Genomic DNA, 14695 nt, shown 5'->3' with positions numbered 1-14695 from the left:
TTTAAAGAAGTTCACCTTAATCGGAGGCACTTGGTGCTGCACAGTCATAATACCGCTTAAGTTTTCATCTTGTTTTAACAAACAGGCGAGGAGAGCTGCACAAATTTGCATAAGTTTCTTCGAATAAGTGATTTAGTCTCCAGGTCTGTTCTTTCTCAAATCCAATCAGGACAATAAAAACATGAATACTGCTCAATTACTCACCTATTCTTAATGCAAGAGTTTTTCTGTCTCAGGAAAAATCTCTTTAAGTGGGCCAAAGTTGCTTCCTAGTAGTCAGTATCCACTGAAAAACAACAAAAAATAGAATTGGAGACCCTTCGCTCTTGTCTGAAAATGATTCTAAGGCTAGCACGATAGACTACAAGAGCAGTTGAGCCAGGAGATGGCAAAGCCGTTCCCATTCTTCCTTAGTGAGCTTTACCTAGTCCACCACAGCCTTACTACCGTGAGAACCTGCCAGAGTTCTATTATCTGTCTTGTTAATGCCTATAGTGGTTATGAATTTCCTTCTTTTCACATGCAGTATAGGTACAAATCTCTGTACCTGTTGTCTGAAAGCGTCAGAACAGTCTGCCAACCCTGGATTAATTTTAGGATTAGTTGTGTCAGTGGGATGCACCTGAAATTGACTACCAGATTAGGAAGGAAATCATCTCCCCCAGAGAGTGAACAGCAAGCAGGGCACTGTGTGGGCAGCTGACTTTGTATCTGTTTCCCTATTCTTAGCGTTAAATCACCTCCCCATACCCTTCTAATTAACAAGCAATAAACTGAAGAGCCATTTTTACCTGATAGGTGGTATTCTTTACTCAGTGCTTTTTGCTACTGAATCCATAGGCTTCCTCAAATCCCATTAATCTGCTTGCAAGGCCCTTAAACTTCCTTTCCAGAAAGCTATGTCTACATCAAGGTCCCATCGTTATCACTAAGCCTGTCAAGAACTATGAAGAATCTGAGATTTTGACCCTCCTGATAAGCTAAGAAGTTAGCTTGCCACAGTATTAAGGATGCTAGTAAAATAACAGTGTTTCTGGGTTAGAGACAAAGACTTTACTACTTACAATAATACATATTAATAGCCAGCAAATTAGCATTGTTTTGTGATAGCTCTCCAAGCCCAGATTCACAGAGGGTGATGTGTGAAAGTCTAGGTGACACCTGCATGCATGGTGGGTTGCATAAGGAAAAAGTAAACCAGCATTTGGAAAACCTGAATTTTTTATAATGGACAGGAATCATGCTTGCTCTCTGCTCCAAAGAAATGGTGTTTCTATCCTGCAAGGCTGTGGACAAACTACACTTTGCTTCAGAAAGAAACACTATCTCTATGTTTCAAAGCTGATTGCTCTATAAACATCATTTCAATCATAGTCCAAAACAAAGCCATTCATTGCCTTTATTTACAAGATGTGTGAAAATATGAGAGATCTATGATATCTGTCAACCAACACTCAAAACACATGACTTAAGAAATAATTTCATACCAGCTCTTGTTCTAGTCATTGAGACTATGGTGGTAACTGAGAAACAATTTTTGCCTGCATGGAATTTACATTTTAGAGGTGGTGGTGCTAGGGTGGAATGTATGTTTATATGAGAGGGTGGGGGAGTGATAGATAATAAAAATACCAAATGAGTCTTTAGTTATATATATGGTAATGGGATTGATGGGGAGAGTATCACATAGTAAATAGTTAGATGGACAGTTCCTAAGCCCCCAATTGACTTGTCCCATTCCTTGGTATAATAACAAGCATCAGAAAATGCAGTAAAGGAAATATCTCAGGTGTTGTTACCTGAGGAAATGATTTTGCTTTGAATGAAGAAGACTGTAAGAAAGGGACTTTATTTGGAGTTTGCCAGTTGTAGCCAGAAGATGGGACCAGGCAGAAAAGATGCACCATAAAACATTTTTACTCAGCTGCAGAAATGGGCTTGACACAGGGCAGAGGATAGGTAATTACCCACTCTAAATGGGTAACAGCCTGCTCACATTACTTTATAGGGCTCCCTTTCAGGGAGATGAATGAAGGGCTGAAGAAGAGTAAGAAGGAGAAATAAAATCACCTAAAGGATCAGTTCCCAGTGACCCTGTCAATCTTGTGCCACTTCTGCTACTGCATTGACTCTGATAGATCTTAATATAGAGACCTTTGAGGTTAAGCCTATGAAACCTTGGACACTATTTTCTAGGTAGGAATTTGGCTGACTCATGCTAATGGCTGCAATGCAGACCAGTAAAAACTAATACAATGAGCAGTAAAAGATCTGTCCAACATAGATAACAATTCCTGACACGGGTGTCAGAAAATTATCCCTATGTGAATGACTGGTAGTGAGATGAAGATCTCTATGCAAGATGTTAGATCTTCCCTGATATGAAGAGTCAAATTGTAGCTCTCAATCTCTTTCTCGTCATCAAGATTACAGCAAATAGGACTCTTCTGCAATGGCAAAAGAAAAGAGAGCTAGCCGAGGAAAGGATTCTCTGACTCTTACTCTCTATGCACTTTCTTATTGCTACTCCAGTGAGGTTGACATTTTGGCATAATAAAATGGGTCTGTATAATGAGAAGTGATCAGCAGTGGTGATAGAGAAGTCTAACTGCTGTGTTGAAACTAACTTTGAAGATTCTGAGAGTGTTTACTGTATTTTCCTGGCTTTCCCAGTGTGGGACAAACAGTAATGGGAAATCAGTGTTCTGGAACAAGGAGAGAGGATACAAGTAGGAAGGGTGAAGTGACAAGATGAAGGGCCTTGGGCATCCATCTGAGGGCAATCAGATTACACTTTAAATAAATGCTTTCCACCACCAATTGTGTCTTAATAATCACCATATTCTTAATGCCTAGAATGATTTTACTGATAGCTGACTGCATCAGAGCAGCCACAATTAGAGTCACAAGCTACTTTGGTCTAATTAATATGACAGATTCTTATTTTAAAATGCATTTCATACTCCAAATGGTTAGTGATTATACATCTTTGCATTATCCATGCTTCCTGTTTCTATGACTCCATATCCTTCACATTACCTTTCTGAACAATAAATACGTCACTTCTTACATCAATTATTCCAATAGCTCCCATTTAGAATGAAGTCCTTCTCATAGCCTGGTTTATTGCTCTTGTCTCTCCTCTTGTCTCAGTTCCTGCCACTTTCTTCTTCACACTTAGTACTCTAGCAATATTAAATGGATGCTAGTTGATACTAACATTACTTATCCCTAAATTTCCCCAGACTTCACAAAAAGATACCCAAATCTTCTTTAGTACCATCTTCTCTGCAAAGGTTTTTTTTTATCCTAATAGGTAGAATTATTCTTATATCTTCTTAAAGGCTAAATTTCTATCTTATTTTTATTTGATTATTGATTTTTACATTGTTTTAAAAATGTTACTTTAATTTATTTTTCTCAGAAGAGCCATGAATAACTTTTGAGGAAAGATGCTGTGTCCTATTCAGTTTTATTGCTATGATGTCTAATATTACTGGTAAATGACTTTTTGGGTTGAACTGAGCTTTTGATCAAGATCTACCAGTAATTAAACATTATTTATTGTGATATTCTTATTTGTTCCATATGGAGAAGGGTAATTCTGTTGTGTAATTCATTATAAAGAAGTTAACACTGTATTTGGGTTTAAAAAAATCAGAAAACAACTACAATTGAAAAGAGGCTATAATTGTCAAATAAATTGAACCAAATAATCTTAAAGATGCGATATTATTATTTCATTCATGTTATTACTCTCCATTAAGGCAATAAAAGCCATTTTGAAAAAAAAAGGAAAATTGTCTTAATAGTTGACTATATCAGACTAATGACTCCAGTAGATCTAATAAACTACTTTGGTTTAATTAGTACATCAAATTTTTATTTTAAAATTCATTCCCATGCTCAAAATTAGCTATTTATTCATTTCTCCATAACCGATACCATAAGCAATGACCTCTACTGACCACAATGTCAGTGAGTAAAAACACTGACAGTTTTCCTGCCATTTAAGCAGAACAGCATCTTACTCCCCCTCAATTCTGTGAGCCACCCACTAATAAGCTTGTTCATTGGAAAACAATTGAGCTAAAAAAAACGTAAGGTGGGCCAAATTACTATTTATTTCAAAATGAGACAAAGTATTGGCATAATTAAAATATTTTCAGAATATTTGGGGAATTAAGAAGACTTGTAGTCTTCTTATACTACAACATTAGCTGAGGAAATCATAAGACAATTAACATCATAGGTGATATCAATTTTTAAGTCAAGGTCTATCAAAACCAATGAATTCATACCAAAATTAGGCAAATACATATAATGAATATGTCAAATAACTTCTTTTTAGAAAAGGAAAAGTAGTCAGTGTCAGTCAACTGGACTACTGAGAGAAAAAAATGATTGGAGAAAATGGGGCTGAACGGTGATGGGATTTGGATAATCACAAGGAAAAGATATTTTTACTAGATATTCATGCATATATAAAACAAATGAAGGATATGTTTTATGGAAGATGTATGTACCTAGGATGGGACTGATTTTGAAAGTTTCAGAAGTCATTTGTTATTTTTTACTAAAATCTTACAAAAGAAATGTTAGCAACATGATTCTTTCAGTAAAACACAAGGTAGACTGGCATATATAGACAAAAGAAGATGAATGAATAAAACTCAGACAATAATCACAAGGAAATGAGGCAAAGAGGCACTGGCAATGGCAATGGAAAAGGACAAATGTAAAAAAAAATCCTCAAATTAAGAAATGGCTGACTTTATGCAAATAACAAAAGGATGAGACTTAAAGAATTAAATAAAGGGAAAAATCATAGATGCTTAAAAATGCTTACTTTATTAAAATATAAAAATAAACAGTATAATGAGGAGAATGAATAGGAAGGAGCATGACTGATGTATGTACCTGTTGGCAGGTAAATTTATTAGAGCCAAGAATATAGAACTAAATTCTGAACTTGGAAACTTCCTTACTTTTACCAAATGTTAAGTGAAGATCACACTTAAGTAAAATGAAACCTCATCGAGTTCTTGAAACATTTTGGTTTCTTAAACTAACATGATCTTTGGTATTTTTCCTAGAAATAAAGTCTTGAAACAAAATTCTCAGGAAATATATACTTATGGACTTTTAAAAAATAATAATTTGATAGCATTAAATATGATGATCACTTTTATTTACTTTAAACAATGCCAAATAGTGTCTGAATTTTCAAAGTATGTTCCAGAATGTTGCTGATATCCATCGATAATATTCACTATGTCAGTGGTCTTTCTTCCTTTTTTAAGTTGCAAAAAACCTTATCTTGACGATAAGGTTTAAGAGATGATGAGTCAATTTATTTATTTGAAAAAATGATCCTACAGGAACAACACATATCAGAATCAATTTCAAAAACAAAAACCATTAATCAAGATTAATTTGGGAGAAATCAGAGACGTACTATTCAATTTTTGATAGGTTACAAGTAATTTGGATTTTTTAATGAAAACATGTTCCAGTTTTAGTGTGTGTGTTTAATGTATTACTAAGAATGAATTTTGCTAGACTGTCATTTTCTGAAAGAGAAATATATATTTTTCTAGTCCTTACATTAGAAAATATGTCACTACGGGGACTCACTCTTTTAGCTTTAAAGCCTTGATAATCAGTAGTTCAGAGACCAACTCTGAAAGTGCATCACTCAGTAGCTTTTCAGAAATGTAGAATTTCCAGTCTATTCCAAGTTACTGGATCAGAATCTGCTTTCAGACAAGATCCCTAAGTGATTCCTATGTCTACTGAAGTTTAAAAAGTACTAAATTACCTTATATAAACTGATACAATCCGATTCAAATTGCAGGTAACTTCATTATTATGCATGTTTCACATTTTAAGGTTTTATGGGAATGATGTTCAATAATTTATTTAATGCTATGGGAAATGAAACCAACGTTACTCAAGCCTGTTATGTTCCAGATGCTGTGCTAGACATTTACTAATCTATTAATACATTTAATCCTTACTATATTCCTGAGGTAAAGGACGCTACCCCCTGGTCTCTGGTCATAAAAACCAGCCTCAGGTTAAGTAGCACATCTAATTTCCATAGTCGATTCATATTGGGCATCCATTTCTGACAGACCCTGTTAGGCCTGAGAATAAAATGGGAAAGGCCCCTCCTGTCATAGAATGTACAAAGTATTGTAATTAGACAAACGCTAGGAAAGGTGGTGTTTCTAAGAGAGAAACCTAAACTCTCACAAGTTGTTTAGGGAAAACTTCTAAATCTAAAGGGCATCTAAACTGATTTCTGAGGAGCACATTTTTATAAAGTTGGCTCTGAAAAAAAAAAAGGTGTACGCCCTGGAGTTTAGCAGGGAACCAAACAGCAGTTGAGGCCGCAACATGGCAGGAACCGTGCAGAATTTTTTAAAACAAGGTGCGGATACTGGACCTTCGCCGAGAGGAAGCCATCGGAGGGTTTTAAGGGAGGAACTGACAAGCCCTGATGCGCGTTTGCAAAAACTGCTTTCAGTCAGACCGAGCAAAGCCCTGCGGGCGAGTGGGTTTATTAGGGCCACTCCCCTAGGCTGCGTTTCTCTACCCAGGTCACCGCCTCCTGCTTCTCAGCCAAACTGTCTGAGGCGAGTGGGAAATGTGTGAGAGGGGCGGGTGGGAAGAAAAACATTCTCAAAATATACTGGAAAGAAAACATCCCACTTGGCGGCGGATGCGCGGGAAGTTCAGCGCGAGAGTTCCGGGTCCCCCGCCCCCACTCCCCCCGCGCCCTCCGGCCGCTGCCCCGTGAGCCCCCAACCCCCGCTCGGCCGCGCCCGTGCGTCTGAAGCCCGTGCACCTCCGCACCCGGCCCGTTCTACCCCGGGCACCTAGCGGTTTCCGCTGCTCGGGTGGCCGGGCTCGTCAGGACGCCCGCCGCCCCCGTGCTCCCCGGCCGCGACCCCGCTGCGTCGCCTACGGAGCACGATCCCGGGCGCGTTCGGGTCTCGCCGGGGCCGCGCGCCCGCCTCCCGCGCCACGCGTTCTGAGCCGCCGCCTCAAACGCCACTTGTGGAGCTCTTTCCCCTGGCGGCTGTAACTTAAACCAGGAGTGAGACCTGTTTTTATTAAGAAACCAGCTACCAGAGTGTGGCGAACGCTCAGATTGAGGGCCAGCGCGCCACTTGAAAATTTCTCATAAATTGTGGTGGAAGGGACGTCTTGTTCTACTAGCCTTTTCTTTGAGATTTGAAAGTTCTGTAGCCACCTTCCAAAGGCGGGCTAGATTGGTTGCTGGGGGCCTTTTTGGTGAGCGTGCTGCGTGCGCCTGCGGGGAACTGTCCCTGAACCCCATTGCTCAGCCTCTGAGGCAGTGATTTTGAGGCCGCCACTCGTGCGCCCAGCCCAGGCTGTGATTTAGCCACCCTCCTGCAGGAATCGCTCCCGAAGCTCCTACAACAGCCTGGCGGTGGTCGGGAGCAGGGAGATGAATGTAGCAGCCAAGTACCGCCAGGCCTCTCTCTATGTCGGTGATCTCCATGCAGACGTCACCGAGGACCTGTTGTTCAAGAAGTTCAGCTCTGTGGGGCCTGTGCTGTCCATTCGCATCTGCAGGGACCTGATCACCCGCCGCTCCCTGGGCTATGCCTACGTGAACTTCCTGCAGCTGGCTGATGCCCAGAAGGCCCTGGACACGATGAACTTTGACGTTGTAAAAGGCAAATCCATCCGTCTCATGTGGTCCCAACGTGATGCCTACCTAAGGAAATCTGGAATTGGGAACGTGTTCATCAAAAACCTGGACAAATCCATTGATAACAAAACCCTTCATGAACATTTTTCAGCTTTTGGGAAGATCTTGTCCTCCAAAGTGATGAGTGATGATGATCAAGGCTCCAGGGGTTATGCATTCGTGCACTTTCAGAACCAGGTTGCTGCAGACAGGGCCATCGAGGAGATGAATGGGACGTTGCTGAAAGACTGCAGGCTGTTTGTTGGCAGATTCAAAAACCGCCGAGATCGGGAAGCTGAACTCCGAAACAGAGCCAATGAATTCACTAATGTTTACGTTAAAAACTTTGGGGATGACATGGATGATGAGAGTCTAAAGGAAGTCTTCAGCCAATATGGCAAAACCCTGAGTGTTAAGGTGATGACAGATACCAGTGGGAAATCCAAAGGCTTTGGCTTTGTGAGTTTTGACAGCCATGAGGCTGCCAAAAAGGCTGTTGAAAAAATGAATGGAAAGGACATAAACGGACAGCTGCTTTTTGTAGGCCGGGCACAAAAGAAAGCAGAGAGACAGGCTGAGTTAAAGCAAATGTTTGGGCAGCTGAAACAAGAAAGATTTCGGAAGTGCCACGGGGTGAAGCTCTATATTAAGAACCTCGATGACACCATTGACGATACAAAATTACGGAAGGCATTTTCGTCATTTGGATCAATTAGCAGAGTTAAGGTAATGCAGGAAGAAGGACGGAGCAAAGGGTTTGGCTTGATCTGCTTCTCCTTTCCTGAGGAGGCCGCTAAAGCAATGGCTGAGATGAATGGCCGCATCTTGGGCTCCAAGCCACTCAACATTGCTCTGGCCCGGAGGTCCTAGGAGAGAGAAAGTTACTGCACCAGCCAGGGTTTGCAGCAGGAGGGGTAGAGTTCGTGATCACTGTCTGAGTTGTCCGTAGTAAACTTCAGGTCTCGGCTGATGGCCATTTAATATACTTTGTGATAAGGTTTTGTATACAAAGCTATTTTTTTTTTCCTTTGGTGAAAAAATAAATGAATCTTAGGAGCTTAGTTCGTTACAAAGGCACACCTAATTACAATATTGTGTTTTTTTTTCTGATTTTAATGTAGTATTCATACGAGTATAATTAGATATATTTTTATTTGAACCAGCTGAAGTGAATTATTTGAATTTATGCAAATTTTCTTTCTTATTTTAATAATATTGTTAGGTTTAATTTCTTCTATATAAATATACTCAAAATACTTTTACACCTGAGGATTGTCAGGTAATTTATTTTTACAATCACAAACTTTCTAATTTTTTATCTAAGTTTTGTTAAAGAAACCAAAAGTTTAAAAATTGCTAATGCAATTTCAATGTGTAATTTCATTTTGAATTAATGTTTGAAGTACTAAGAAGTAGTTGATTTTTTTTTTTTATATCCTGTCATTGTTTTTCTGATAGCTGAACGTAAACGTAATGATGGAAGTTTTTAATGTTGCCTACAAACCTGCTTTACAGGATATTTTGCTATTCTTTCTGTTGCTTGACTATAATTCAGGTGCTTGCTGGTCAAATTGTGACTTGAATTGTAAAATCTTAGCTTCTATATTCCTTAAGTTATAAACTTCTGTCAAATCAAGTGAGAGTAAGTTGGCCTAGTCTTAATTCTCTTCACACTTACAGAGCTTAATATTATGGCTTAAGTTTTTACCAGACACCAGTATTATAAAAGTCATATATAGAATATAGAAATTCTGTTTAAAAATTGTGTTTTTCAGTCTCCGTTTTATATTGTTCCATGTGGTGATACTGTCTCAGGGTTCAGAAAAGAAAGAATTTCTCTATTTTTATGAACTCATGTCTCCTTTTATTAGGCCATGAGAGCTAAGGAACCCATTGCGGTTCACTTTTTGCCTTGACTGATCTAAAGACACTAACTGATTTTGTGATAAATGAAAGTTACATCACTTAACTTAATGTCTAGCATAATTTTTATTTTAGTACCATTGTCAGATCTTTCTTTCTCTCCTGTCTTTCATCTATATTACTCAGCTCCTTTTTATACTTTTAAAAAGGGTTTTACTCTACTGACTTTTACTCTGTGCTGTTGGAAATTAACGTTGCAAACAGAGGCAAGAGTTATTTATTTACACTCAAAGAATTACCTTTAAAATTCTGATTCACTCATACCAAAGGTGTCTAGAAAAAGTTTTGTTGTTTATTACTCTGCTTGTTTCCTGTACATATTAAAATTTTCTGTTTTATATATTACCAGTATGAAGAAAATATTAAAATATTTTTCTTTGGAAACACTTGAGCTATGAATGAATGAGAAAATCTGTTTCTATTTATTTTTGTATAAACTATATATATATTCATTGTGCACTTTCCAAATTAAAAGTCTCTTTTAGACAATGAGAAAGAAAGATTACAGCAACATATAAACCTATTATACAGACAGATCTTCTGTTAAAATTACTTTCATATCCTCCTAAATTTTTTTCTGTAAATACACACATGATTTAACAAAAGTAGAATTATAGTATGTGTTGTTTTCAATTGCTTTCTTGATTTGATGAATGCTACAGTCAACTTCCATGTGCACAAATGATTATTTGCATTGTAATTTTAATGACTTATCTTTCCTTCAATGTCTATACTGTCATATGACAGATTTCCTCTTGATAAACATATGTTGCTAGATTGTTTCCTGTCTTTTAATTTTTCCTGTCTCATTAACAACCTGGAGATAAACATCCTTGCAAACTCGTGTATGCTGATATACCCAGTTATTTTCTTAAGAAAATGTGTAATTCATTGGAATTAAAATTTAAAAGGAGAGTAAATTTTTTTTTTAATTTTGATACTGTGCAAATGCTATCCAGAAGACTTATGCCATTTCCCTTTCCATTATCAGTGTGGAGGACTTCCCATTTCCACATACTCCAAAATCAAGGGATTTTGTTTAAATTGTTGGCTAATTCATCATGATATGTAAAACAAAATATTTCATGGTTACTTTATTTTACTATTTTTTATTACTACAGTAATTAAACATAATTTCTTATATTTATTGGCCATTTATATTTTCATGTTTGCAAACTAATATTTCATGCTGTTAGTCTCTTAGGGTGGTTTTATTTATTGGATTTGTTAGATTTCTTTACATAATCAGGATAAAATTTCAGACTTTTTTCCCCAATAGTCTCAGTTGGTTTATAGCTTTAGGGTCATTACAAATTTAAATTTTTAAACTCAAGATTTCAATCTTAGATGGCTTTGCAGGTATGTTTCAAAACACTTTGAAAACCTCAAATATATATACCACATCCCACACACATATAATTCATCTGTATTGTCTCCTTCAAGTCTCAGAGTTTCATGTTCTCAATATTTTCTAACCAAAACTTTGGTCTATAGAGTATCTTATCCACAGTCTCTAGTAAATTAAAAGTGTCTTGCTTTTCAATCTTTATTAACATGTTTGGTAACAACTGATCCGCTATAAGCATCTATGTGAAACTCATATGCCAACTCTAATTCATTGGCTCTGTGATTCATTATGTTCAAAAATATTTACCTCAGAAGCAAAGAGTATTTAAGAAAGGGTACCAGGCAACAGGATTGGGAGGTGTAATAGGTGTGTCAAGACTTGATATCTCTTTCTGGATAATCCAGTCCATCAAAATGTTAAAATATTTGAATAATATTTCATAGTGTTTATAATGGATTATCAAGATAATACAGGGAGCTGAGTTCTCTCTCATGTGCACAAGGAATTAAGAGGACATAATATTAGATATCTAGATGAATTGTAGCTATGGTTTTATGACACAGTAATCTACCATTTAAGTAGAAATTGCTTTTTTAAAATATTTACCGTAAGAAATGACTACATCAGTTTACAAAACATATAATTCTGTTAATTTTCTTGATTAATTTATTTAAATTCTGCTCATTCTAAATTTTATGTGTGTGTGATAATATCAAGTCATCCAAGTTGGCAGTACAGGTTCATTTCAAGAAAATTTAATCCTTTATGCCCAGGCGTCTTGATAAATAAGAATCTTTACTTTTCTGATAAGCATTCCAGTAAAAGCTAATTTACATAAAGATGCCTTGAGTCACTGCTGCTCTTGCTTTCCTCTCCCCACACACATTGCCAAGTTTGTTGTATAGATGCCTGCTTGCATGTACAGCCAATTTAATAAATATGTGCCTTTTAACATTTAATTCTTAAATGAAAATTTGTAGTTAGTAAAAATAAACTTTTTAAAGTTTAGAATTGATATTTTCATGTTCTTAATATTTTTATAATCCATTGAGAAAACATCAAATAAATTCTAATCTTTCAATGGTGAAGACATATCTGAAAATGATTTTTAGTTATTTAATTTTTAACTAATTTTCTAAAGATCAGTTTTTCAGGAGTATACTGAAAAGAACTTGCATTTTTAAATGAAGATACTCCTATTTCATGTTTTAAAAGACAAACTCCCATATAAACTAGTATTTCCTCTTTTAAGTTATTCATAATTTGGGGACCATGACTGAAAAGGGCCACTAATAGAGACCAAATTTTCATGAGGAATAATTGATTTTTAAGACACTATGAATTTAATTGTCAAAGTAAAAGCTAACATATTGAGGACTTAGAATGAACTTACTTGTATTATATTTGGGAAATAGAGAAATATGTATTATATTTCTAAAAGCATTTTTTAAATCTACATTTAAAAAAGTAAAACAAATTAAATATCCTCAGGACATCTTTGGCTTCAAGGAACAGAGAATCGCAAATCACACTAGAAAAGGAAATTTTGCCTAACAAAATATTCAAAGGTAAGGAATTTTCAGACTTGGTATATCAGCACTTCGGTGCCACTTCTTCTGGAGTCCTTGACTCTTCTGCCTCCACATTTTAGTTTCATCATCAGGCAGGTGGGCAAGACGGGGGCAGGAATTCTTGTCATCACACTGAGACACAGCAAAATTCAGAAGTTGATGCCTTTCCTAGAAACCTTTTAATGACTCCTCCTCAGTTCTCATTGTCCATTCTTGGTATATAGATTCAGCAAGATCTGCCACTAGAATTGAGGAAGGAGTCAACTTTCCAAATTCTGTGCAGAATGAGCTTTTGACAGAAAGAAATAAGAATAGAAATGGATGTAAGTGTATGCATGCAGTACATGTTGGATATTTTTCATTATCTATACCTAACACTGAATTTCAATACTTATTTTGATATTTTCTCACCTCTTTTTAACTTTTGTTTATAAACAGTTCTTAAAATTCCATTTTCTCTCTACAAATAGTTTTTAAAACTTGAGTCAAACTGGTGATTTTCCTTTACCTCAAGTTGTAAAATCCTAGGGAATAAATAGTACAATATATTCTGTATAAAATTATATCCATTTTTGTTTAGTAATGAGATTCATGTTTTCACATATCATACTCTGTTAGTTCTATATTAGGCATCTACTGAAAATTAAAACTGAAAAGGTCAGATTCCACTTAGTCACCCAAATGGGTTTCCACAAAAAGTAATTATCAACAGATTATAAGCAGACATAAGAATATTTCAGAGTATATCTGTATTTAATAAGGTATTCGTTTATTGAGTTTTAATGTAGTCTAAGCCAAATATGTTTTCATGCATGCTAATGTTCTAGAATCATATACTAGAGTAATTGGAGTCTTAATTTACTGTGTATATTACCAACTATTGCAATGTTCTATGTAAAGAATTTTAAGAAAATAGTTCCTGACAAATATAATGAATAAATCTTAAGAAAAATATCTAATAAGTTACATGCCAACAAAATGGCCCCAATATATAAAACTAGCATAACCACGAAGATAGATTAATGGGTAGTAATTTTACTAAAGGATTTATTATTAGGTCCTTTAGTACATTCAAATTATAGGAATTACCAAAATTAGACTTACCCAAAGCTTTTCAATGTAGCTTTTTCTGTATGGCACTAATATGCAACAACCTTCACACAATTTAACCATGCAACATACGTTAAAAAAAATCCAGATGTACCAAATTCTGAGTTACAAATACACTTAAAGTTGAATTCGTGGAGGTCAGATTATTTTGCAAGTTAGCTCAGAGAAAGTAATTATAGCTATGAGTTGGTTTTGTCTCATGGTCATTCTTATCTTAGAGTTCACAGACTGCTCGTAAGTATATTGAAGTTCCCCTGGACGAAACAGTTGAATCCACCAAGTAAGAAGAATGATATCCTTAGTGGTTTTCTTTAGTATAAAAAATGCGTAGCTTCTGAAAGATACTTGCAGTTTGTACAAGTATATTGCATGAAATTTTGTTAACTCATTTATATTTACATCACCTTATATATTGAAAATATCCCTGGTTTGAAGTTTTGCCAAACACAGTATATTTGAGATCCAAAGACAATATCACTAAAATAGTGGATGTTACTTTTTTTTTCCCAGAGAGTGACTACTGATCACAATACATTATATTGTTTTTATTTTCATCAGCATTTCCAGTGGGATTTTATCTCAGAAAACCATATCAGACAGTCTGTAGTTGATCACAATTTTGATTTATGTTCCATTTATTCTTTGTACATGTGCCAGTGGCATACCAATGCACCACAGTTTTGACATATTGCCAGTCCTAGTTCCTTGAAGTTGAAGTACGCCTTTATGATAGTAATTCCAACAAATCTTTGTTAATCAAAGAGGTGCCTCAATTTGAATGTAAACCAAATCTCAGAATTATTAGATTATTTTGACATATTTTACTGAATTACCAACTGAAATTTTAGAAATGATAATCTAGTATTATTCAGTACTCTATTCACTAATATTTCATACATAGTACTTATGCAATGACATTTGCATTGTGTAGATTACAATTTATAAAAATATTGGCACTGAAGTCATATGTACTCATTTTTACTTTAACCAAAATGATATTGTCAAATGCAAATTTGG

The 14695-nt window shown here is 35.9% G+C and overlaps 1 protein-coding gene across 1 annotated transcript; it reads left to right on the top strand.

The window, feature by feature from the left end:
• The first annotated feature begins 6738 nt into the window (after nucleotides 1–6738).
• On the top strand, nucleotides 6739–8795 carry PABPC4L (poly(A) binding protein cytoplasmic 4 like). The gene has a single exon (XM_036903370.2). It carries the CDS (start codon nucleotides 7481–7483, stop codon nucleotides 8594–8596), a length of 1116 nt encoding a protein of 371 aa, XP_036759265.1. The 5' UTR covers nucleotides 6739–7480; the 3' UTR covers nucleotides 8597–8795.
• Nucleotides 8796–14695: the final 5900 nt, after the last annotated feature.

Source organism: Manis pentadactyla, chromosome 5 (assembly GCF_030020395.1).
Source record: "Manis pentadactyla isolate mManPen7 chromosome 5, mManPen7.hap1, whole genome shotgun sequence".
NCBI lineage: Eukaryota > Metazoa > Chordata > Mammalia > Pholidota > Manidae > Manis > Manis pentadactyla.
This window is presented reverse-complemented; position numbering and strand designations above follow the sequence as displayed.